The 26,838-nt window shown below is 42.5% G+C and overlaps 1 protein-coding gene across 2 annotated transcripts in view; it reads right to left on the reverse strand.

The window, feature by feature from the left end:
- Positions 1–501: 501 nt before the first annotated feature.
- The window catches only part of AIPL1 (AIP like 1 HSP90 co-chaperone), a 65,060-nt gene continuing 38,723 nt past the window's right edge, over positions 502–26,838 (reverse strand). For both annotated transcript variants that reach the window (XM_075854244.1, XM_075854243.1), the window contains exon 5: positions 502–1,644. In XM_075854244.1, coding sequence (XP_075710359.1) covers positions 1,442–1,644 — 203 coding nt within the window. In that variant the 3' untranslated portion in view covers positions 502–1,441. The remainder of the gene's footprint in view (positions 1,645–26,838) is intronic.

The following is a 26,838-nucleotide window of genomic DNA, read 5'->3' on the forward strand; positions in this document are numbered from 1 at the left end:
TACATTTAGTTATATAGTCTAGCAATATGCATGTCCACCTAATGAGATGAGTGCTGGTGGAAACACATGCTCAGTCCCTCTCTACATAGTCAGGTCTTTGCATAGAGATCCTCTGTTCACTGCAAAGCAGTCAATAGAAATAGCTTTCTGACCTGGTTTAGTGCATACAGTGAATGTCATACAGTAAATATCTTCAATACTCTGGATTCCATGTTATCTAACTGAAGGGAAAGTAAGGGACTATATTGTCTGCCGCCAGATCGGGAAGTAGACTGATTTTGCTCAGAGCCCCTGCACCAGCATCACAGATTAGCAGCAGCACCAAGGGGGGAACAGGGAAGCAAAGAAAAACCTGCAATTTACAGCATTTATGGATTTTGATAGGAAAATGATTGATGAGATAACCACTTTAAATAAAGACATTTATACATTCAGTGAGAAGAAACAAAGTACTTAGGTTAAATACCACTAAATAAGCTTTTATTGCAATACGTCACCTCAGTCACTTACAAACCACATTGACATCAGCCATAAAGAATATGTAAGGTTGGATAATTTATACAAGTGTTTTTATTTTTTAATGGATTACAATTTTACATTATACACTGGCTTCTTTGCACAATGTTTGAGTAGTTGTCCTTTTGACACTGCATGAATTGAACATAACTCTTTCCGATTTTATTTTATTGCACCAATGTGTTGATACTGAAGCTGAAATCCTCTGATCTTAAAAGTGTACCTGGCAAGCATCGTGTAATTACTGGTGCGAGACATTAAAGTTTCTACTTAAAATCCTTCAGCCTGAACTTCCTGCCACTATACAGCCCTCATGATGCCCAACACCACAAGTACTGTATGTCTCCTTAGACAAAATAGAAGCATGATGATGGAACAGGGGAAGATGCAGTCATCTGAGCTGATTGTATATAGATTTTATATATGTATCATAATAACTGTACATGGAGATTATGGAGCCGTTTTCTGGCCAATCGCCATACTTATGAAGCACCTGCACCACTCTGAGACATGCACATTGGTGCAGGAAAGTGGGCATGGCTTCATAGTCACACCAAGTACATCCCTCTGATGAGTCTGGCGCACGCTACCCTGGGGAGAGACTGACGTACTTCTCACATGGTGCACCAGTCTTAATACATCTTCCCTATCGCTTTCCCAGTTTTAATACCTCTCCCCTATGTCTTACTATAATGTTTCCCTAATGTTTTTAGATCGTTTATTTCACTTGGTTATCAGATATCTGTTGAAATAACAGTGATCATTTGAGGGATAAATAAAGGAAGGTATTAGTAAATTGGATGAAGTTGGAAATATTTAATATAATCAGTAAGTATTGCTTGTAGTGATTCCAATTGAGGTTGGCATGAGTTCACCTGTTATGGATTCCAGTTTACCAAACAATGTAGATGTGATTTCTGATCTCCTATGAGAATAGGTTTTTATACTTTAGTTTTTCCTCTTCTTCCTTCTCCTGCATTCTTGTCTCCAGCATCCTTATTTCTTTCTTTACCTGACGGTTCATAGTTGGATCCAGATCTATGACTTTCTCAAAATCCTTCTTTGCTTCTGCTTCATTCCACACTTCAGAATTAGCTTTAGCTCGAAGGAAATAAGCTTTCACCAAACCTAGGATAAATAAAGCAAGCCAGATCAGTGGACCAGTACAATGCAGTGCTTGAATTTATTAACAGGTCTCAGCTTAAAGAGGATGATGATATCAGGAAATATAAGATTAGATGGGCACAAGGGATCACAGAAGAAAAACTCATGGATGTATTTATCATCCGAGTAAAACCAGACAAGAAACAAATTGCATCTTTTGTTCAGCTGATATTATTAGGGTCTGATAAGGGGGTTCTCACCATAATCATGCGCATAACAGAAAATAAGCACCTTTCAAGTAAGCTTACATTATTAAATGTGGTCCACATAACTCCCACAGCCTTCCTGTCATTATTGCCGGTCATTAGATTGGAGTAATGCTATGTCACATGATCAAGGCATTTCATGTGACTGCACCGTGGACGTCACATCATTCCACTTTAATGAAAAGAGATCATTGGAGGCTGGTGATGTCAGTGGACTATACATAATACTGTAAACATATGCTAAGTTTAATTTTATTATGGGCACGGTTAGGGTGTTTTGAAAACGCCTTTAAAATCCAATTGGGCAATCCATGTCAATTGCTCATTTAGCTACTTCTTCTCTGTCTGCAGAAAATCCCATTATGCTACTGACCACCCCATTGGCTATGTAATTGTGTTTGAAGATTAAAACAATTAGCATCTAATATTGCCAATTACATAAACACCAAAAAGTAACACTGGAAAAAATACTGCCAATGAATTATCCATGCCACATGATTAAATTACAGCAGGCTCAACTTCATCCCTTTAGTGCAGTTGGAAGATTGCTACTTCCATAGTCTATTATTGGTTTTCTAACTTGCCCAGATCATCCTAGCATATGACTATGTAGTAAAGGGAATTATTTTATTAAAGGCCCTTTTAGATGGACCAATGATCGGCCATTTGAACGCTCATTCCCGATCATTAAAAAGGGGTAAAAAGGGCAACGATCAGCCGATGAATGAGCAAATGCTCGCTCATCAGCTGATCGTATTGTTTATGCAGCACAAAATATTATCGTTGTCGGCAGCAAATCTCCCTGTGTAAACAGGGAGGTGGCTGCTGACATCATGGAAATTTATGGAGACGATCGATCGTAGTAATAATCGCTCGTCATCATACATAACCATTTATAGCCCCTTGTGAAAGGAGCAAACGAGTATCGATCAATAAGCTGTCTCGTTGATCGGTGCTTGTTATACGGACCATATTGGCTGGTATAAAAGGACACTAAGGGTCCTCTTACACAGACTGACATGGGCCGTGTAAACGAGCGCAGATCAATGAGACAGCTCGTTGATCGGCACTCGTTTGTTCCTTTCACAAGGAGCTATGTTTGGGAATGAGTGATCGTTACTACAATTGCTTGTCCTCACACATTTCTATTACTTTCGCAGCACATCTTCCTCTTTACACAGGGAGATGTGCTGCCAACAACGATAATATTTCTTGCAGCAAAAACAATACAATCAGCCGATGAACGAGCATTTTCTCATTCATCGGCTGATCGTTGCCCTGTTCACATGAACGCTCTTTTGCCCAATAATTGGCCCATGTAAAAGGGTCTTGAGCCTGCACACGTTGCAGTGTTATCTGCTGCATTAAGATAACATTTATAAGCAAATTAACCCAGGAACTTTTTTTCCCTAGAACCCATCTTCATAACTGAGGCACTTATGGTTAACTTTATTATTTTACTTATCAGCTATGGCTTCCAAGAGATTACCTTTAACAGTTCCCTGTCTACTTCAGGGGCGGACATACCGCATGTGCAGCCGGTGCAGCTGCACAAGGGCCCCGCGTGGGAAGGGGGCCCGTTCCTCTGCTGGCCGACTCAGTTCTCAGCTGCGCGATGCTGAGGACTGAGACAGAGGCCCGTGGACCACTGGCGTAGCTATAGGGGTCGCAGCGGTCGCAATTGCGACCGGGCCCCGAAGCCAGGGGGGCCCACGGCCCCCCGCACCACATCAATAAAAAGTTACTATAGTAACTCGGGCCGCGGGCCCCTGTTACTATAGTAACATACTTTACTTACCTTCCTGGTTCCGGATCGCAGCGGAGGTCCTGACGTCAGGCGCTGTGCGCAGCACATGACGTCACAGCGCTATGCGCCGCGCACAGCATCGAGACGACAGAACTCCCGCCGCGGCCGAAGAGGAAGGTAAGATAGCCCTGACTGGCGGGGTCCGACTCCTGGGACCCGCCAATCAGCTGTTTTGAAGGGGCCGCAGCACTCGTACGAGAGCTGCTCCCCTTCATTCCTGTCACTTCATTCCGGTCACACTGTGAATCGGTTTCGGCGATTCACAGTGTGGGCGAGTAGTGAAATGAAGGGGAAGCAGCTCTCGTACGAGTGCTGCGGCCCCTTCAAAACAGCTGATTTGCGGGTCCCGGGCGACACATCAGCTATTGATGGCCTATCCTGAGGATAGGCCATCAATGTTTAGGGACTGCACAACCCCTAAGCCTACGATGTAGCAGGCTTAGGGGGCCCATGAGACAGGATCACAGATTGTGTGATGCTGTCTGCTGGGCCCTGTATCTAAGCCAATCACATGGTAGGCTTAGATACATGGCCCATGCGTGATCCTGTCTGCTGGGCCCTGTATCTAAGCCTACCACACTGTAGGTTTAGATACAGGGCCCCAGCACACAGTAATCTTATACTGTAAGATTACTGTCTGCTGGACCCTGTATCTAAGCCTACCTTGTGGTAGGCTTAGATACAGGGTCCCACAGACAGTATCACACATGGGCCCTGTATCTAAGCCTTAGGGTATGTGCACAGACACTAATTACGTCCGTAAGTGACGGATGTATTTCGGCCGCAAGTACCGGACCGAACACACTGCAGGGAGCCGGGCTCCTAGCGTCGTACTTATGTACGACGCTAGGAGTCCCTGCCTCGCTGTGGGACAACTGTCCTGTACTGTAATCATGTTTTCAGTACCGGACAGTTGTCCTGCAGCGAGGCAGGGACTCCTAGCGTCGTACATAACTATGATGCTAGGAGCCCGGCTCCCTGCAGTGTGTTCGGTCCGGTACTTGCGGCCGAAATACGTCCGTCAATTCCGGACGTAATTAGTGTGTGTGCACATACCCTAACACATGTGTTACTAATCATTTTTTGTGTGTTTTCTTACAGGTTCGGTCGTTGGACTACGGCGGATTCCAGGACTACTTCGATGACAGCTTTTTTTTTTATTAATAAAATGGTTAATGAGGGTTGTGTTTTTTTTTTTTATTTCAATAAAATATTTTTTCTATGTCTTTGTGGTTTTTTTTAAACTATATTACTACCGCCTTAGTAATGGCCGCCGGCTGATTGACAGCATCCATTGCTAAGGCATGGCTTAGTGTTAGCCGGTGCAGAGGCTAACACTAACCCCCTTTATTACCCCGGTACCCACCGCCACCAGGGGTGCTGGGAAGAGCCGGGTACGATCCAGTACCTGACCATCTGTAGTGATGGTCGGCCACTGGGGTGGCCGCAGGCTGGTATTATCAGGAGGGGAAAGGCCAGATACAGTGGCCCTTCCTACCCTGGTGATGCTAGGCTGCTGCTGCTTTATTGTATCTGGCTGGTTATGAAAATGGGGGGGACGCCACGTCATTTAAAAAATAATTGGAAAGAACGATGTCGGGTCCCCCCCAATTTTCATAACCAGCCAGATACAACACAGCAGCAGCAGGCAGCATTACAAGGGTGGGAAGGGCCACTGTTTTTGGCCTTCCCCAGCCTAATACTACCAGCCTGCGGCCACCCCGGTGCCTGCCCGTCACTACAGCTGGTCGGGTACTGGTTTGTACCCGGCTCTTCCCAGTACCCCTGGTGGCGGTGGGTACCGGGGTAATAATGGGGGTTAGTGTAGCCTCTGCACCGGCTAACATTAAGCCTCGCCTTAGTAATGGAGGTTGTCAATCAGCCAGCGGCCATTACTAAGGCGGTGATAATAAAGTTTAAAAAGATACAAGCACATAGAAATTTTTTTTATTGAAATAAAAACACAACCCTCATTAACCATTTTATTGAGAATAAAAAAAACGCCGTCATTGAAGTCCTCGTATCCGAAGTCCAACAACCGAACCTGTAAAAAAAACACAAACACACAAAAATAATCAGTAACACATAAAGAAGCAAAATTATTATTCTTACCTTTCCTGGGTCCAGCGCTGGAGCCGCAATGTCAGCGAGCTGGGCCCTGTATCTAATCCTATCATGTGTGATACAGTCTGCTGAGCTGTGTATCTAATCCAATCATGTATGATACTGTGCTGGGCCCTATATCTAATCCGATCATGTGTGATACTGTCTGCTGAGCCACTGTATCTAATCCTATCATGTGTGATACTGTCTGCTGAGCCACTGTATCTAATCCTATAATGTGTGGTACTGTCTGCTGAGCCACTGTATCTAATCCTATCATGTGTGATACTGTCTGCTGAGCCACTGTATCTAATCCTATCATGTGTGGTACTGTCTGCTGAGCCACTGTATCTAATCCTATCATGTGTGGTACTGTCTGCTGAGCCACTGTATCTAATCCTATCATGTGTGATACTGTCTGCTGGGCCACTGTATCTAATCCTATCATGTGTGATACTGTCTGCTGAGCTGTGTATCTAATCCTATCATGTGTGATACTGCCTTCTGAGCCACTGTATCTAATCCTATCATGTGTGATACTGTCTGCTCAGCCACTGTATCTAATCCTATCCATAGTTTATAGGGTCGTAGTGCTATAGATATGCTATGCTGTCTCCTATACACACACTTTTTTTTGGGGCGGACACATATGTATTGGGGCTATTTCCCGGACATTTTAAGCCCTGAGGGTGTGTTCACACGGCAGCGTCTGTTACGGCTGAAATTACTGTGCTGTTTTCAGGAGAAAACAGCACCGTAATTTCAGCCGTAATGGCATGTGCAGGCGTCTTTTGCTGCGTCCACTACGGAAGTAATTGAAGCTGGTTTTCCATGGAGTCCATGGAAAACGGCTCCATTTACATCTGAAGAAGTGACAGGCAGTTTTTTACGCGCCGCCTTTCGACAGCGGCGCGTAAAAAAAAATGACCATCGGCACAGAACATCGTAAGACCCATTCAAATGAATGGGCAGATGTTTTCCGACGCTTTTGAGCCGCATTTTCGGATGTAATTCAATGCTAAAACGCCCAAATTACGTCCGTAAATAGTGTGTGTGTGAACCCAGCCTTAGTGACGCCCCGGCTGCTAGTGCTGCATTGTTGGGTCACTTAGGAGACCCAGCGATGCAGCTGAAAGCGGACCGTCGGCCATGAGAAGTTTGCGGGGTGGGGGGGGGGGGGGCCCTGGCACATTATCTGCACAGGGGCCTTTTGCAGTCTGTGTCCGCCACTGGTCTACTTATAATGTCTAGTGGTTCTCAGAGGACACCTAACCATTAAGGTGTTTACACAGGGAGATGTGCTGCCGATAACGATAATATTTAAGTTTATTAAAACTATACGATCAGCCGATGAACGAGCGTTTGCTCGTTCATTTGTTGATCGCTGCCCTATTTACACAGGGCAATTATCGGCAACAAGCGTTCTATGAACGATCGTTTGCCTGTTAATTGGCCCGTGTAAAATTACCTTAAGGGTAATGGTGGTTTTAAACTGTAGCAAGTTATTTTTCAATAGGAGTCAATGGTGAAATGTTTGTTATGGACAGACTGCTGCTATTATATTACAATGTGTTTTTTGTGCGGTTGAATGCATCTTCATAATGTACGACCGCATGCAGTCAATGACCGCGCTGCAAAGTTGTTGCTGAACTGCCTGTGTTTTTGCTAACAGTTCTGCAATGCCTTGTAATGAACTATATACAGGAAGCACCTAACAAACTTCAACACGGGTGAAAACTATGTCTATCAATTATTTTCTTTAAAAACGCAACAGAACTGCAGCATTACAGAGACAAAAAATTCATTCAGTTGACCGCATGCGGTTTTCAAACGCAACAAAAGCGCAAAAAAAAACCTTCAACGACGCACCGTGTGGCCTTACCCCTAGTCTCACCTCAATTCTGCAAGATTGCTTTCCTCTTACACATCATACATTATAAATATGCTTTCATCAAAGTTTATACACTCCTAAACATTGAAATTGCAACACCAAGAAGGAAAAGTTTTGGAATTGTAGAAATCACAGGATCAATAGACATGTTAATGATATGCAAATGATAAAAAAAAATGGAAACAAAATATTCCAAACATCTTGATTTATTCAATATCGAGTATGAGCGCCACACGCAGAAATACACGCACTTACATGCCTTGGCATGTTATCAATGAGGCTATTAATGTTTGAAGAATATTATGCAATGCGGACTGCACTTGGGCATACAAATCATCAAGATTGACTGCTGTCAGTTCTCTTTGTAACTGCCGACCAATGATGTCCCAGATATGCTCGATGGGAGACAAGTACGGGGACACTGCAGGCCATGGTAGAATGTTCAGGCCATGAAGACTTTTCTGCTCACAGTAGCACGAGCAAAATGCGGCCTGGCATTGTCATGTTGAAAAACGGCTTCTGGGACACTTTGGACCACTGTGTCCACGACCAAATCAATGTAGCATCGAGCAGTTGGTGTACCTGAAATGAAGACTAGATGGATCCAGCTACCACACATTATGCCACCCCACACCATAATCCCAGGAGTAGGACCATTGTGACTTTCCCTTGAAAGACCTCTTCAAGGCATTACCCATGTAATCTTCATTCCAATCTTCAGCTATTATTGCAGCGATGAGTCCCAAAAGCGGGACTCATCGCTGAAGAGTTCAGACCTCCATTCCAGCCTCATTTGCCATCTGGCTGTGCCCCTTTTAGAGCGATGGCGTGTGGTCAATGGAACACCTGTAGCCGGACCTCTGGCTCATAGACCAATGTCGTGCAAAGGCCTTCTGATGGTTTGCGTCGACACTGGTTTCCGCCCTAGGCTTGGGATGTGATTTTCAATTTTACTTGCGGTACAGAATAGATCCCTATGCAAAATTGCAGAGGTTCGCCTCCATGCACCTCTTGCGGTCATCCCCGTTCGTTGTTGTTCTACCAACCTCTGGGACAAGCAACGTTGAACAGGGCTGATATCTCGGCCACGGTGCGTAGCGACCTGCCAGAGTGATAAAACAAGGTCTCTCAGTTTAAGGATCCTGTTCCTCTCAGTTTACGACAAGTGGCGATAACTGTTACGTCGAAGAACAGGAGGCATCGCACAATCATCCCACATCAGTTGATCCGATTTTTGAGGTTTCATGTGGCTAAAAATCTGTCTGTTATGCCCCTCCACGTGTCACAGATTGGAGCTAGGTACTTGAATATTTGATAATTTGCAGATCTTAGCGACTCGATTTGCATAACCTCACCCCTTCTTAGTGTTGGAATTTCAATGTTGAGGAGTGTATATACATGACCAATTATTGCTCATCAGAATAAGGGCTACAATTGTGTCAAATCAATTCAACATATGTTCAAATAAGAAGATTAATTTGATAAAGATTAGGCATTTCTCCATTGCTTTTACTGTCAGCTGCAATGAAATTCCATTGCTACTAGGGAAATATTCTAGTAGTATTAAACCAGATGGGTAATAGCATCAACACTACAGTATATCTACGTGCTTCCTTTAAAATAATATTTACTTTGATATTCTATATGTATAATTCAGCATGTTATACGAAATGTATTTGTGGAGCAGATTTAACATTTATCCCTCCTGAGTAGCAATTATTATTTCTACCTGAAGAAAGGGAGAATAAACCTTTGAGTCATTGAGAGAACCATTTGTTTCACTATAAAGAGCTGCAGTACATCAAATTAATCACACTACGAGATTTAGAGAGCGCTTCTCATAGGCTGTTATGTACACTCCATGATTTCATGATTTGATATACGAAATATTGGATCTGTAAATTGAGCAATTTTCTTTGAATTTGTGTCCTTCAAAACCTTCTACTTTGAAGTAGTGTTAATCTCCCAGCTCAGAAGATAATCTTTAGATGTAAGACGTTTACAGTTTTACAATTGCCAGTGGAACAAGAAGGCACAGAGAAGCTTTGTGAGAACTTTGCTTTATTTGGTATATAAAAAAAAAACACGTACTGAAACAGCAGAATATTTGACTATTATTTATGTACATTACGCAATGGTGTCCTTGCACGGAGAACTTGGGAAAACCAATAGAGAAAATAAAAATAAATGGTATTGTGCTTTTTTCTTCAGAAATTAAAATTAATTTTAATTATTTATCCTAAAAGGCCATGCACACCCTTGCACTGAATTTTTGTATTGTTATTTTTCTTCCTAAATGCAATATTAAGCAGCTTTCTAAATAGTCTTAAAAAAATGCTGACATTTTTCTCCTGTAGGGTCTGTGGAACTCCTTTAGGCTTCGTTCACATCTGTGCCGGGGTTCTGTTCATGGGTTCCGTCAGACCTATCCATCAGGAGAACTCATGAACGGAAACCATAGCTTTCCGTTTGCATTACCATTGATTTCAATGGTAATGCTTCTGTTGCTAATGGATTCCGTTTGTCTCCGCTCCGTAAGGTTTCCGTTTTTTTGGCAGAATCAATAGTTGATGTAGCCTTCATATGGCTACATCAACACAAAAATGATATTTTATTCCATAAATAATGCTTTTATTGGGCAAAAGTATTAAAACATAAAACAAACTATATATATTTGGTATCGCCACAATCGTAACGACCGGTAAAATAGTTAACATATTATTTATGCTGCTATGTAAACAGACCACCAAATCAGAAGATAAAGAGACATGACACTATGAGGAGAACCATGGGTATATCATTTAAGTGGGGCCGAGTTCGCACATAGTGTAAATACTACAGATTTTCCTCAATGGATTTAGTTGCGGAAAATCCGTAACACAGTGGCAGCAGAGTGGATGAGCTTTGAATAAATCTCATCCACACACTGCATAAATTATGAGCAGAAAAAAACTGCTCAGAAATTGACCTGCGGTTCGTTTTTTTATTCCGCAGCATGTCAATTGTATTTGCGTAATCGCTGCTTTTTTTTTGCGGGTTTTCCCCGGTGAATTCAATGTTGGAGGTAAAACCTGCAACAAATAGCTGCGATTCCGCTGCAAAAATCGTTCTCAGAAAAAAATATCTTATACTTACCCAGAATTCTGTGCTTCTTCATCCAGGTCGGCCTCCTCGGATGAAGTTTCATCCCATCTGACCTCTGCAGCCAATCACAGGGTTCTGAGAATACATGGGATGAAACGTCATCGCAGGAGGCTGGCCTGCAGGACGGCAGGGGGATGCGTCGCCATGGCTACTGGTATGCATGAAACTTTTTTTTTTACCTGCAGTTTTCCACAACGTACATTCCAGCCGAAAAAGTGCCGGAATTGCCTGAGGCGTCCAGGGCAGGTATGCTGTGTGCTTTTATGCAGCGTATCCGCCCTGTGTTAACATACCCTGGCAAAAAATACTCTAGGTGTAAAAGGTACCGTAGATTTTATAAAGTGTAGAAATCCCAAAATGTCAAAACTGGATGCACTGGATGTCTGTTGAATAAGACGGTATTGGTTCAGAGTGCACAAGACCTATAGGAGGTGCACGAATAGGGTCCCAACCCAATCGTATGTAGAGAAGTATTCGGCACACAGACAAATATGATTCAAAACTTCTTCCGTTTTATTTGTATTGTATTCAAATGCCATGGGCGGAGTGCAACGTTTCGGTCCAAAAAGACCTTCGTCAGGCACTAAAGGTGTACAAAAAATTTTTTACACATAAATATCTAGGCATCATTTTGGTACAATATATGTATCATCTCTTATAACACAAAATAATAATGCTACATTGGAAAGAGAAAAATAGTAAATAGAAAAATAAAGATAAAATAAAGATAAATTTAAGACAAGAACAGAATATGCACAACACATACATGATTCATACTTCATCAATATCTATGCATATTAGGATTACATTTGATGTAAAAAAAGATATAAACAATCAAAAGTATGTGCATGTGTATGCCAGACGGAAGACATCATATCCGTGGCACCATATCCAAGGCTCGAAATATAGTACAAGCAAAAATCGTATAAAGAAATACATCTGGGTATATTTGTAGTGTAACAGCAATAATCCAAACGATGTCCGCAACTACTGTGGCTGGAAACAGAGTTGTGGAGTACATAGTGCACGAATATAGTGCAAAGATGCAAGTTTTCCTGTAGATGCTCCCTCAATCTGGTACCCATGCTCAGAAAAATAACTTAAAAAATCATTGCGTGAGAGATAATCAGTATAAACATGATGCACCACATAATATAAAGTAAATAATTATGCTTGTTAATGTACTGGCCGTATTAACATACTATAGAGAGCCTGTACGGCTCGAGGAGACTGTCCCATTGATGCTATCTAGTCAGATGTTGTTTAACATAAACATTTCTTGTCCTAATTGCATAATGGCTGTCCTGTTCAGTGTGCACGTTGTATCTGATGCATGATGGTGGCAGGAGGCAGGTAGTAAAACATTGCAATGACCTTACCTGGAACCCTGTTGGCGTGGATGTATCCTGTTGATGAGCACTGCTGTTCGTATCGCGGCTTACCGCTCGTTTTTGGCGCTAACTGCAATGATTATTCTTGCAGTTTAAATGTCCTGTGTCTGGGGCGGGTCATGGGAGGTTCCCTATGCACGTGATTGGCCGCTCGTAACTTAGTGGGCGTGTCTGAGTGTGTGATTGGCTGCACACTACTCAGAGGGAGTTGCCATGACACATGGGAGGTTCCCTATGCACGTGATTGGCCGCTCGTAACTAAGTGGGCGTGTCTGAGTGTGTGTTCGGCTGCACACTACTCAGAGGGAATTGCCATGACACAGGGGTGTGTCGTGTGATGCCGTTGTAAGGGGCGGTGTTTTCATTCCCATGTTAGATATTTATCGCCGATCAGATGTAGTTAGGGCTATTGGATTTAGCAGTAATAGCATATGTTTGGGCGATATACAGTCTCTTGATCCTGAATGAGCACCAATTACTGCTTCTGTTATTAAGAATATGTTACTGGTAGCTGACCATATTTACTGTAGGTTATTAACACTACATATAGCGCCGTTGTGGGAGTCTGCCTAACTACAGGCAATGTGCTCCCTTAGATCAGGCTCTCAGGTTGAATAACGCCAATTCACATGGACTAAGAGGGACAGATAGAGTAACATGAAGGCGGATACGACTGGTCTGTATATGGGTAGTGGTACTGGATATAATAATGTAGATGCAGCTGGGGTATACTGTATGATATTATAAATCTGTATAAACAATATATTGCTGAAAAAAATGTGTTACCACTACGTATTATATAGTTGACTAGAATACTCAATCCTAAACTCAGTATTTTCAAGGATACCGTAGTCGGGAAGGACCGGATGAAGATGTGTGGTATACCATATGTCAAATCAGCGTGTCTGTTATGGAATAAAAAAAGGCATTTATTATTATGGATATCATATTCAGATCAACGGAACATTGGATACTATAGGAAACTACTAACTTCGTATTCCCTATTTAAACCTCGAGGTTCTAATGTCTGCAATCTGTGGATCCAATAGGCCTCCCTGCGTTTTAGTGTCCTAATCCTATCCCCGCCTCTCCTAGGTGCCGGTATGTGTTCTATCACCTGGAATTGTAATTGCGAAACGTTATGTGATCTCAATAAAAAATGTGCGGGGATCGGTAGTAAGGTTTTATTGCAGCGTATAGTACTCTTATGCTGACCGATTCTGTCTCGTATGCGCTGTGTCGTTTCGCCAACATATGCTAGCCCACATGGGCATTTTATCATGTAAATGACAAAATTAGTGTTACAGGTGAAAAATTCCTTCACCGGTATACGTTCACCTGTCTGGGGGTGTTGTAGCGTATTACCCTTGATCACATTGGAGCATTGCATGCAAGATCGGCATGGGAAGGTCCCTTGTTTAGGGGTGTTCAGAAAGGTTTGCCTTAAGGGTCTTTTGGCTGAGCCAACATCTGCTTTGACTAACTTGTCCCTTAGGTTATGTGGTCTCTTTGAACATGGGAGAAATGGAGTTTTGAACTCTGTGACCTTAGGGTATGCTTCTTTGAGTAATGGCCAGTGCTTCCTAATTATATGGTGAACCCTATATGCACAAGGGTGGTATGTATGTACGAATGGTATACATTTGGGTCTGGTATTACTCCTAGTAGTGTCCATGTTTTGTTGTGCCTCCAATAATGTACACATGGGATAGCCTCTCTCCCTGAATTTTTGTGTCATATTGGTTGTTCTTATGGTTCTATTTTCGGTGTCGTCAACTATCCTCGCAACCCTTTTAAACTGGGATCTCGGTAGAGATTTTTTGGTCGCTATCGGGTGACAGCTGTCATAATGTAGTAGCCCATTCCTGTCTGTTTCCTTCGTAAATAGGTCTGTACTGAGGTGGCCCCTATTGTCCATAATGACCATGGTGTCCAGGAAGCTGATCCTAGACACATGATGGTTAAGTGTGAATTTAAGTTCTGGCCAGATGCTGTTGAGATACTCCACAAATTCTATAAGTGACTCCTGTGTACCTTTCCATATGCAAAATATATCGTCGATATATCTTTTCCAAAGTAATATCCCTTCCCTGAATGTAGTAGTGGGATAAACATAATTCTCCTCAAAGTGGGCCATAAAACAATTGGCATATGGTGGTGCCACGTTAGACCCCATTGCCGTGCCCCTCTGTTGAATATAGTATATATCCTCAAAGAGGAAGTAGTTATCGGTTAAAATGATAGTAAGGAGATCCAGACAAAGGTCTATAATTCTACCATCTTTACCCTCTTTGGTGAGTATTTCTTCTACTGCTCTAAGTCCTTTTTCGTGTTTGATGGAGGTGTAAAGGCTACATACATCCAGGGTCACTAGAATCACATTCTGAGGTAGCTCATCCAGAGTACGGATGGTTTCTAGGAAGTTAGATGTGTCTAATAAGAAAGATCTCGTGTTTTTGACCAAGGGGGTGAGTACTTTCTCCACAAACTTGGACAATGGTGTAAAGATGGAGTCTGTGGAGGCCACTATGGGACGGCCTGGGGGGTTATCAAGCCCCTTATGTATCTTGGGCAGTGTGTAAAAAACGGGTGTGACTGGATATCTATTAGTCAGATAGGATACTGTATCCTGGTCAATTGTACCTAGGGTCATATGCTTTTTAAGGACCTCCTGGATCTTTATTGCAATCCTATTGGTGGGGTCCTGGTCAATAGGTAGATAGACAGAGGTGTCACTCAGTTGCCTGTGTATTTCCCTAAAGTAAGTGGACCTATCCATAATCACTATTGCTCCCCCCTTATCTGCTGGTTTGATAATCAAGTCTTTATCCCCAGTGAGTGAAGACAAGGCTTGTCTGTCCAGACTACTTAGATTGGCCTGGCATTTAAATTGGCCCAATCTGAAGTCATGGTTAAATCTGTCCACATCTCTGTGGACCAGATTAATGAATGTCTCCAAGGCTGGTGAGTTTTTTGGAGGGTTGAAGAAACTCTTGTTTCTAAGTCCAAAGTCTCGGGAGGTCACAGTAGGACTCTCACTAGAATTAATTGTTGTCCCTTCGTTCCTTTGGGACTCCTCCATATTGGAGAAGTATACCCGAAGGCGTAGGGATCTAAAGAAACGATTGAGGTCCATATCGAGCTGGAACAAATCGTATCTATACGAGGGGCAGAAGGACAGGCCTTTTTGGAGGAGAAGTAACTGAGCTGGGCTCAGAGTCTTGGAGGAAATGTTAACTACTAGTGACTGTGTTGTTGAAGTCATACCTGCGATCTCGTCTCCATCGCCTGGTTGAAGTCTTCTTGGCTGTTTTCTGCCTCTCCTCGTCCTCTTCTTGGGCGTCTGCCCCGTCGTTGGCCTAAAAAACGACCCCCATATGGTCTTCTTTGTTGGTAGTCGTTCCCTTCGCCTCCTGATCCCGAATAGGAAGAACCTGAGGAGTTGTACGCTCCTCTACGCGCCGGTCTACCACCTGTATATCCCTCGTGCCACTTGTAGACCCTTTGATTATTATAGTCGTCCAGGTCCCTCTGGAATTTCTTCCTCTTCTGCTGTTCTATCTCAATTCTGTGAGCATTGAGAGTTGTTTTCAACTTGTCATCAAAGGTATTATATTCCGCCACGGACATGGTACTTTTCATCTGTTGTTCAGCCGTCATGGTTTGTTTCTTCAACTCTGTCACACTTTTCTGTAGGTGTGATATAGTCAGAGTCATCAGATCCAATGAGCATTTGTTCAATATCTGCTCGAACTGCGTGCAATATTCCTGGTCTTCATTGAACATGGTAGGTCTAATGGGCACTCTGAGGCCCCTTGGTATTCGTTGTACTCTTACATACTCAGCTAGCGTCGCGCTATGTAGTTCCTGATTTATCAGGCGTCTGGAGGTTCTTTCTAGATCACGAGTGCGGACCTCTGCTGGAGGTGTTTGTAGAAAATCCCTTGAGATGGTAACACGGGATAGGATGTCTTCCGTCTGTTCTTGATTGTAGGAGAAAATCGAGGTGGTCATTTTTCTCGTCTGTGCAAATCTGAATGGGAAACTGGTCGGTATTGGTTCAGAGTGCACAAGACCTATAGGAGGTGCACGAATAGGGTCCCAACCCAATCGTATGTAGAGAAGTATTCGGCACACAGACAAATATGATTCAAAACTTCTTCCGTTTTATTTGTATTGTATTCAAATGCCATGGGCGGAGTGCAACGTTTCGGTCCAAAAAGACCTTCGTCAGGCACTAAAGGTGTACAAAAAATTTTTTACACATAAATATCTAGGCATCATTTTGGTACAATATATGTATCATCTCTTATAACACAAAATAATAATGCTACATTGGAAAGAGAAAAATAGTAAATAGAAAAATAAAGATAAAATAAAGATAAATTTAAGACAAGAACAGAATATGCACAACACATACATGATTCATACTTCATCAATATCTATGCATATTAGGATTACATTTGATGTAAAAAAAGATATAAACAATCAAAAGTATGTGCATGTGTATGCCAGACGGAAGACATCATATCCGTGGCACCATATCCAAGGCTCGAAATATAGTACAAGCAAAAATCGTATAAAGAAATACATCTGGGTATATTTGTAGTGTAACAGCAATAATCCAAACGATGTCCGCAACTACTGTGGCTGGAAACAGAGTTGTGGAGTACATAGTGCACGAATATAGTGCAAAGATGCAAGTTTTCCTGTAGATGCTCCCTCAATCTGGTACCCATGCTCAGAAAAATAACTTAAAAAATCATTGCGTGAGAGATAATCAGTATAAACATGATGCACCACATAATATAAAGTAAATAATTATGCTTGTTAATGTACTGGCCGTATTAACATACTATAGAGAGCCTGTACGGCTCGAGGAGACTGTCCCATTGATGCTATCTAGTCAGATGTTGTTTAACATAAACATTTCTTGTCCTAATTGCATAATGGCTGTCCTGTTCAGTGTGCACGTTGTATCTGATGCATGATGGTGGCAGGAGGCAGGTAGTAAAACATTGCAATGACCTTACCTGGAACCCTGTTGGCGTGGATGTATCCTGTTGATGAGCACTGCTGTTCGTATCGCGGCTTACCGCTCGTTTTTGGCGCTAACTGCAATGATTATTCTTGCAGTTTAAATGTCCTGTGTCTGGGGCGGGTCATGGGAGGTTCCCTATGCACGTGATTGGCCGCTCGTAACTTAGTGGGCGTGTCTGAGTGTGTGATTGGCTGCACACTACTCAGAGGGAGTTGCCATGACACATGGGAGGTTCCCTATGCACGTGATTGGCCGCTCGTAACTAAGTGGGCGTGTCTGAGTGTGTGTTCGGCTGCACACTACTCAGAGGGAATTGCCATGACACAGGGGTGTGTCGTGTGACGCCGTTGTAAGGGGCGGTGTTTTCATTCCCATGTTAGATATTTATCGCCGATCAGATGTAGTTAGGGCTATTGGATTTAGCAGTAATAGCATATGTTTGGGCGATATACAGTCTCTTGATCCTGAATGAGCACCAATTACTGCTTCTGTTATTAAGAATATGTTACTGGTAGCTGACCATATTTACTGTAGGTTATTAACACTACATATACACACTCAGACACGCCCACTAAGTTACGAGCGGCCAATCACGTGCATAGGGAACCTCCCATGACCCGCCCCAGACACAGGACATTTAAACTGCAAGAATAATCATTGCAGTTAGCGCCAAAAACGAGCGGTAAGCCGCGATACGAACAGCAGTGCTCATCAACAGGATACATCCACGCCAACAGGGTTCCAGGTAAGGTCATTGCAATGTTTTACTACCTGCCTCCTGCCACCATCATGCATCAGATACAACGTGCACACTGAACAGGACAGCCATTATGCAATTAGGACAAGAAATGTTTATGTTAAACAACATCTGACTAGATAGCATCAATGGGACAGTCTCCTCGAGCCGTACAGGCTCTCTATAGTATGTTAATACGGCCAGTACATTAACAAGCATAATTATTTACTTTATATTATGTGGTGCATCATGTTTATACTGATTATCTCTCACGCAATGATTTTTTAAGTTATTTTTCTGAGCATGGGTACCAGATTGAGGGAGCATCTACAGGAAAACTTGCATCTTTGCACTATATTCGTGCACTATGTACTCCACAACTCTGTTTCCAGCCACAGTAGTTGCGGACATCGTTTGGATTATTGCTGTTACACTACAAATATACCCAGATGTATTTCTTTATACGATTTTTGCTTGTACTATATTTCGAGCCTTGGATATGGTGCCACGGATATGATGTCTTCCGTCTGGCATACACATACTTTTGATTGTTTATATCTTTTTTTACATCAAATGTAATCCTAATATGCATAGATATTGATGAAGTATGAATCATGTATGTGTTGTGCATATTCTGTTCTTGTCTTAAATTTATCTTTATTTTATCTTTATTTTTCTATTTACTATTTTTCTCTTTCCAATGTAGCATTATTATTTTGTGTTATAAGAGATGATACATATATTGTACCAAAATGATGCCTAGATATTTATGTGTAAAAAATTTTTTGTACACCTTTAGTGCCTGACGAAGGTCTTTTTGGACCGAAACGTTGCACTCCGCCCATGGCATTTGAATACAATACAAATAAAACGGAAGAAGTTTTGAATCATATTTGTCTGTGTGCCGAATACTTCTCTACATACGATTGGGTTGGGACCCTATTCGTGCACCTCCTATAGGTCTTGTGCACTCTGAACCAATACCGACCAGTTTCCCATTCAGATTTGCACAGACGAGAAAAATGACCACCTCGATTTTCTCCTACAATCAAGAACAGACGGAAGACATCCTATCCCGTGTTACCATCTCAAGGGATTTTCTACAAACACCTCCAGCAGAGGTCCGCACTCGTGATCTAGAAAGAACCTCCAGACGCCTGATAAATCAGGAACTACATAGCGCGACGCTAGCTGAGTATGTAAGAGTACAACGAATACCAAGGGGCCTCAGAGTGCCCATTAGACCTACCATGTTCAATGAAGACCAGGAATATTGCACGCAGTTCGAGCAGATATTGAACAAATGCTCATTGGATCTGATGACTCTGACTATATCACACCTACAGAAAAGTGTGACAGAGTTGAAGAAACAAACCATGACGGCTGAACAACAGATGAAAAGTACCATGTCCGTGGCGGAATATAATACCTTTGATGACAAGTTGAAAACAACTCTCAATGCTCACAGAATTGAGATAGAACAGCAGAAGAGGAAGAAATTCCAGAGGGACCTGGACGACTATAATAATCAAAGGGTCTACAAGTGGCACGAGGGATATACAGGTGGTAGACCGGCGCGTAGAAGAGCGTACAACTCCTCAGGTTCTTCCTATTCGGGATCAGGAGGCGAAGGGAACGACTACCAACAAAGAAGACCATATGGGGGTCGTTTTTTAGGCCAACGACGGGGCAGACGCCCAAGAAGAGGACGAGGAGAGGCAGAAAACAGCCAAGAAGACTTCAACCAGGCGATGGAGACGAGATCGCAGGTATGACTTCAACAACACAGTCACTAGTAGTTAACATTTCCTCCAAGACTCTGAGCCCAGCTCAGTTACTTCTCCTCCAAAAAGGCCTGTCCTTCTGCCCCTCGTATAGATACGATTTGTTCCAGCTCGATATGGACCTCAATCGTTTCTTTAGATCCCTACGCCTTCGGGTATACTTCTCCAATATGGAGGAGTCCCAAAGGAACGAAGGGACAACAATTAATTCTAGTGAGAGTCCTACTGTGACCTCCCGAGACTTTGGACTTAGAAACAAGAGTTTCTTCAACCCTCCAAAAAACTCACCAGCCTTGGAGACATTCATTAATCTGGTCCACAGAGATGTGGACAGATTTAACCATGACTTCAGATTGGGCCAATTTAAATGCCAGGCCAATCTAAGTAGTCTGGACAGACAAGCCTTGTCTTCACTCACTGGGGATAAAGACTTGATTATCAAACCAGCAGATAAGGGGGGAGCAATAGTGATTATGGATAGGTCCACTTACTTTAGGGAAATACACAGGCAACTGAGTGACACCTCTGTCTATCTACCTATTGACCAGGACCCCACCAATAGGATTGCAATAAAGATCCAGGAGGTCCTTAAAAAGCATATGACCCTAGGTACAATTGACCAGGATACAGTATCCTATCTGACTAATAGATATCCAGTCACACCCGTTTTTTACACACTGCCCAAGATACATAAGGGGCTTGATAACCCCCCAGGCCGTCCCATAGTGGCCTCCACAGACTCCATCTTTACACCATTGTCCAAGTTTGTGGAGAAAGTACTCACCCCCTTGGTCAAAAACACGAGATCTTTCTTATTAGACACATCTAACTTCCTAGAAACCATCCGTACTCTGGATGAGCTACCTCAGAATGTGATTCTAGTGACCCTGGATGTATGTAGCCTTTACACCTCCATCAAACACGAAAAAGGACTTAGAGCAGTAGAAGAAATACTCACCAAAGAGGGTAAAGATGGTAGAATTATAGACCTTTGTCTGGATCTCCTTACTATCATTTTAACCGATAACTACTTCCTCTTTGAGGATATATACTATATTCAACAGAGGGGCACGGCAATGGGGTCTAACGTGGCACCACCATATGCCAATTGTTTTATGGCCCACTTTGAGGAGAATTATGTTTATCCCACTACTACATTCAGGGAAGGGATATTACTTTGGAAAAGATATATCGACGATATATTTTGCATATGGAAAGGTACACAGGAGTCACTTATAGAATTTGTGGAGTATCTCAACAGCATCTGGCCAGAACTTAAATTCACACTTAACCATCATGTGTCTAGGATCAGCTTCCTGGACACCATGGTCATTATGGACAATAGGGGCCACCTCAGTACAGACCTATTTACGAAGGAAACAGACAGGAATGGGCTACTACATTATGACAGCTGTCACCCGATAGCGACCAAAAAATCTCTACCGAGATCCCAGTTTAAAAGGGTTGCGAGGATAGTTGACGACACCGAAAATAGAACCATAAGAACAACCAATATGACACAAAAATTCAGGGAGAGAGGCTATCCCATGTGTACATTATTGGAGGCACAACAAAACATGGACACTACTAGGAGTAATACCAGACCCAAATGTATACCATTCGTACATACATACCACCCTTGTGCATATAGGGTTCACCATATAATTAGGAAGCACTGGCCATTACTCAAAGAAGCATACCCTAAGGTCACAGAGTTCAAAACTCCATTTCTCCCATGTTCAAAGAGACCACATAACCTAAGGGACAAGTTAGTCAAAGCAGATGTTGGCTCAGCCAAAAGACCCTTAAGGCAAACCTTTCTGAACACCCCTAAACAAGGGACCTTCCCATGCCGATCTTGCATGCAATGCTCCAATGTGATCAAGGGTAATACGCTACAACACCCCCAGACAGGTGAACGTATACCGGTGAAGGAATTTTTCACCTGTAACACTAATTTTGTCATTTACATGATAAAATGCCCATGTGGGCTAGCATATGTTGGCGAAACGACACAGCGCATACGAGACAGAATCGGTCAGCATAAGAGTACTATACGCTGCAATAAAACCTTACTACCGATCCCCGCACATTTTTTATTGAGATCACATAACGTTTCGCAATTACAATTCCAGGTGATAGAACACATACCGGCACCTAGGAGAGGCGGGGATAGGATTAGGACACTAAAACGCAGGGAGGCCTATTGGATCCACAGATTGCAGACATTAGAACCTCGAGGTTTAAATAGGGAATACGAAGTTAGTAGTTTCCTATAGTATCCAATGTTCCGTTGATCTGAATATGATATCCATAATAATAAATGCCTTTTTTTATTCCATAACAGACACGCTGATTTGACATATGGTATACCACACATCTTCATCCGGTCCTTCCCGACTACGGTATCCTTGAAAATACTGAGTTTAGGATTGAGTATTCTAGTCAACTATATAATACGTAGTGGTAACACATTTTTTTCAGCAATATATTGTTTATACAGATTTATAATATCATACAGTATACCCCAGCTGCATCTACATTATTATATCCAGTACCACTACCCATATACAGACCAGTCGTATCCGCCTTCATGTTACTCTATCTGTCCCTCTTAGTCCATGTGAATTGGCGTTATTCAACCTGAGAGCCTGATCTAAGGGAGCACATTGCCTGTAGTTAGGCAGACTCCCACAACGGCGCTATATGTAGTGTTAATAACCTACAGTAAATATGGTCAGCTACCAGTAACATATTCTTAATAACAGAAGCAGTAATTGGTGCTCATTCAGGATCAAGAGACTGTATATCGCCCAAACATATGCTATTACTGCTAAATCCAATAGCCCTAACTACATCTGATCGGCGATAAATATCTAACATGGGAATGAAAACACCGCCCCTTACAACGGCGTCACACGACACACCCCTGTGTCATGGCAATTCCCTCTGAGTAGTGTGCAGCCGAACACACACTCAGACACGCCCACTTAGTTACGAGCGGCCAATCACGTGCATAGGGAACCTCCCATGTGTCATGGCAACTCCCTCTGAGTAGTGTGCAGCCAATCACACACTCAGACACGCCCACTAAGTTACGAGCGGCCAATCACGTGCATAGGGAACCTCCCATGACCCGCCCCAGACACAGGACATTTAAACTGCAAGAATAATCATTGCAGTTAGCGCCAAAAACGAGCGGTAAGCCGCGATACGAACAGCAGTGCTCATCAACAGGATACATCCACGCCAACAGGGTTCCAGGTAAGGTCATTGCAATGTTTTACTACCTGCCTCCTGCCACCATCATGCATCAGATACAACGTGCACACTGAACAGGACAGCCATTATGCAATTAGGACAAGAAATGTTTATGTTAAACAACATCTGACTAGATAGCATCAATGGGACAGTCTCCTCGAGCCGTACAGGCTCTCTATAGTATGTTAATACGGCCAGTACATTAACAAGCATAATTATTTACTTTATATTATGTGGTGCATCATGTTTATACTGATTATCTCTCACGCAATGATTTTTTAAGTTATTTTTCTGAGCATGGGTACCAGATTGAGGGAGCATCTACAGGAAAACTTGCATCTTTGCACTATATTCGTGCACTATGTACTCCACAACTCTGTTTCCAGCCACAGTAGTTGCGGACATCGTTTGGATTATTGCTGTTACACTACAAATATACCCAGATGTATTTCTTTATACGATTTTTGCTTGTACTATATTTCGAGCCTTGGATATGGTGCCACGGATATGATGTCTTCCGTCTGGCATACACATGCACATACTTTTGATTGTTTATATCTTTTTTTACATCAAATGTAATCCTAATATGCATAGATATTGATGAAGTATGAATCATGTATGTGTTGTGCATATTCTGTTCTTGTCTTAAATTTATCTTTATTTTATCTTTATTTTTCTATTTACTATTTTTCTCTTTCCAATGTAGCATTATTATTTTGTGTTATAAGAGATGATACATATATTGTACCAAAATGATGCCTAGATATTTATGTGTAAAAAATTTTTTGTACACCTTTAGTGCCTGACGAAGGTCTTTTTGGACCGAAACGTTGCACTCCGCCCATGGCATTTGAATACAATACAAATAAAACGGAAGAAGTTTTGAATCATATTTGTCTGTGTGCCGAATACTTCTCTACGTCTGTTGAATAAGATTCTGGATCTAGATTAACCCCTTCCCGTCGCAGCCATTTTTCGGAGCTTCACTTTCGTCATCATCACCCCCCATATTCTAATAGCCATAACTTTTTTATTTTTCCATCTATATAGCCATACGAGGGCTAGTTTTTTTGTGGGACAAGTTGTAGATTTTTACGGCACCATTTATTGTAACATATAGCGTAGTCGGAAGCTGGAAAAAGATTCTTTGTGAGCTGGAATTGTAATTTCACTGTCTAGTTTGATAGAAATCTAATTGTGCTCCCACAATATGAGTAAATTATATAGTTCACTGAAGTAACAATAAAGTAAAAAATACCTTTTAATTAGTAACTAGTTAAAAACAGGGGTAAATACACCACTGTGACATAAGCCCCACCGTGATTGTTAAAAAACGTATTAAACAAAAAAACACTGAGTCATTGTGATACATCTAACTCGGTGTTTATAACAATATTATGTCTGGAAACAGCATATATCCAGGGCACATCAGTAGTACAATCCCAAAATAAAGCACAGGCGTCCGAATAGATCGGGTCTCCTAGTGCTGGGTGTAACACGATATGACTATCCCCAATGCAAACATTCCATAAACAAAACAACGACCCTACGCGTTTCAGGTACTCATCCTCAGGGGTCCGTATAATGGTAACTCTGGCCTTCACACCAGCGATAGAATCCTTTAACAGCAGATATTCTGCTGTGCGTCACGGCAAAGATGCACGTATTGATGTCAACGGCATACTTCATTGCAGGCGCTATGTTACTATAAACGCTAAACTCCACCCCTCGTATTCTAGCGGCAAACATGAACTGACCAATCCCCACACCCTCACGATTAGTGACACCTGCCCATGTGACCCCCCGCCGTCAGCTGACAACCAGGGGTCATCATCGGCCGCATCAAACCGCACGCGCAGGCGCAGTAGAAGTCAGGGACAATTCGCCCAGACTGCCAAAATAGGAGAAGGTAAGCGCTACACGATAATGGATTGTAAGTAAATCTCGCGGGACAGTTAAACACCGCAAGTAGGCTACCTCACAAAGCAACTAAAAATGTAATTAAACATATGTAGGGTGGAAGGAAATACGATCCCTCATGACATGGGGGACCGAGAGACGATCGCCGTTAAAAAACGGCAGACCAATAGGGCCATCTCAAACCTACATGTGTTGGGCAAAAATGAACTCACCCACCTCCTGGGCAACCCAAGGGAGATAGGTTGTCCATAGGGAGTGTTAAATAAAACATGTATAATTAGTCTGCTCATTTAAACCTGCTGGATGTATGCATTCCAGTCTGTGGATCCATTGTGCTTCTTTGCGTAAAATCAGGTTATCCCAATCACCTCCTCTTTTGGGGGGTCTAACAAGTTCAATAGCTTGAAACTTTAAACATGCTGCCTGGCCTTGGTGTTTGGCATGCACATGCTTAGATATTGGGGTGTCCCTATCATGGACAATGTCTCCAACATGCTCCCTAATACGGCGACGAAATTGTCGTGCTGTTTTTCCCACATAGTTAAGGGGGCATGGACATGTGATTAGGTAGACCACTCCCGCAGTCTTGCAATTGACATAATCCCGAATAGTGTATTGTTTCTGTGTGGTGACGCTAGTGAAGCTATTACCTTTAAAAATGAAATCACAGGCTTTACAGCTACCACACCTAAAGGTGCCTGGTATTTGTCTGTCCAGCCACGTGCCCCTAGGTGAAATGGGGTCAAAACAGCTGTGCATGACTCTGTCCCTTATATTTTTCCCTCTCCGATAGGTGACAGACGGCCTCTGTGTGATTTGATCTACCAGATCTGTATCAGAACTGAGAATACGCCAATACCTATTCAGTATCTGCATAATATCATTTTGTTTGGAATCATAGGTACCTATGAGTCTTGTGACCTGTTCTTCTTTCCGTTTTTTAGGGACCAGGAGACATTGCCTATCAGCATCCCTTGCTCCCTCATAGGCCTTCCTGATAACCCTCTCGGGGAAACCTCTGTCCTTCAATCTAGTTTTGAGCTCCTTGGCCTGGAACTCAAAATCACCCATAGAACTACAATTCCTACGTACTCTCATAAATTGGCCTTTTGGTATGCCACTTTTGAGGGAATGGGGATGACAGCTATTCCATTGCAGGAAACTATTTGTTGCTGTTTCTTTCCTATGTACCTTAGTGTGGATTGTGCCATCTGATGTTTTTGTGATTTTCAAATCTAAAAAGGACAATTCTTTCTCACTGATCTCACATGTGAATTTAAGTCCTACATCATTCTTGTTGAGGGCTGCTACAAAATTATGGAACTCATCCGCTGTAGAGTTCCAGAGGATCAACACGTCATCAATATATCTAATCCATAATCCAACAGATGAAGTCCAATTGACAAATTTGTCCCCAAAGACAATTGTCTCCTCCCACCAGCCAAGAAATAAATTTGCATAGGTGGGAGCAGCAGGACTCCCCATTGCAGTACCACATTTCTGATGGAAAATTTTGTCTTCAAAAATAAATATATTTCTTTCAAGAACAAACTGTAATAACTGCATGACAAACTGGTTATGAGCTACAAACTGGGTACCTCTAGATCCCAAATAGTACTCGACCGCTTTATAGCCACATTTGTGCGGTATGGATGAATACAACGCCTCGACATCCAGACTCGCCAAAATTGTATCTTTCTCCAGGGAAATGCCATCAATCTGTTTTAGGACATCCATTGTGTCACGCACATATGATGTGAGACTCAAAACAAAGGGACGCAACACTTGGTCAACATACGTGCTCACATTTTGAGTTAAATTATTTATGCCTGAAACAATAGGTCTACCACGTAAAGGAGGATAACCTTTGTGGA

The sequence above is a fragment of the Rhinoderma darwinii genome, chromosome 2 (assembly GCF_050947455.1).
Source record: "Rhinoderma darwinii isolate aRhiDar2 chromosome 2, aRhiDar2.hap1, whole genome shotgun sequence".
NCBI lineage: Eukaryota > Metazoa > Chordata > Amphibia > Anura > Rhinodermatidae > Rhinoderma > Rhinoderma darwinii.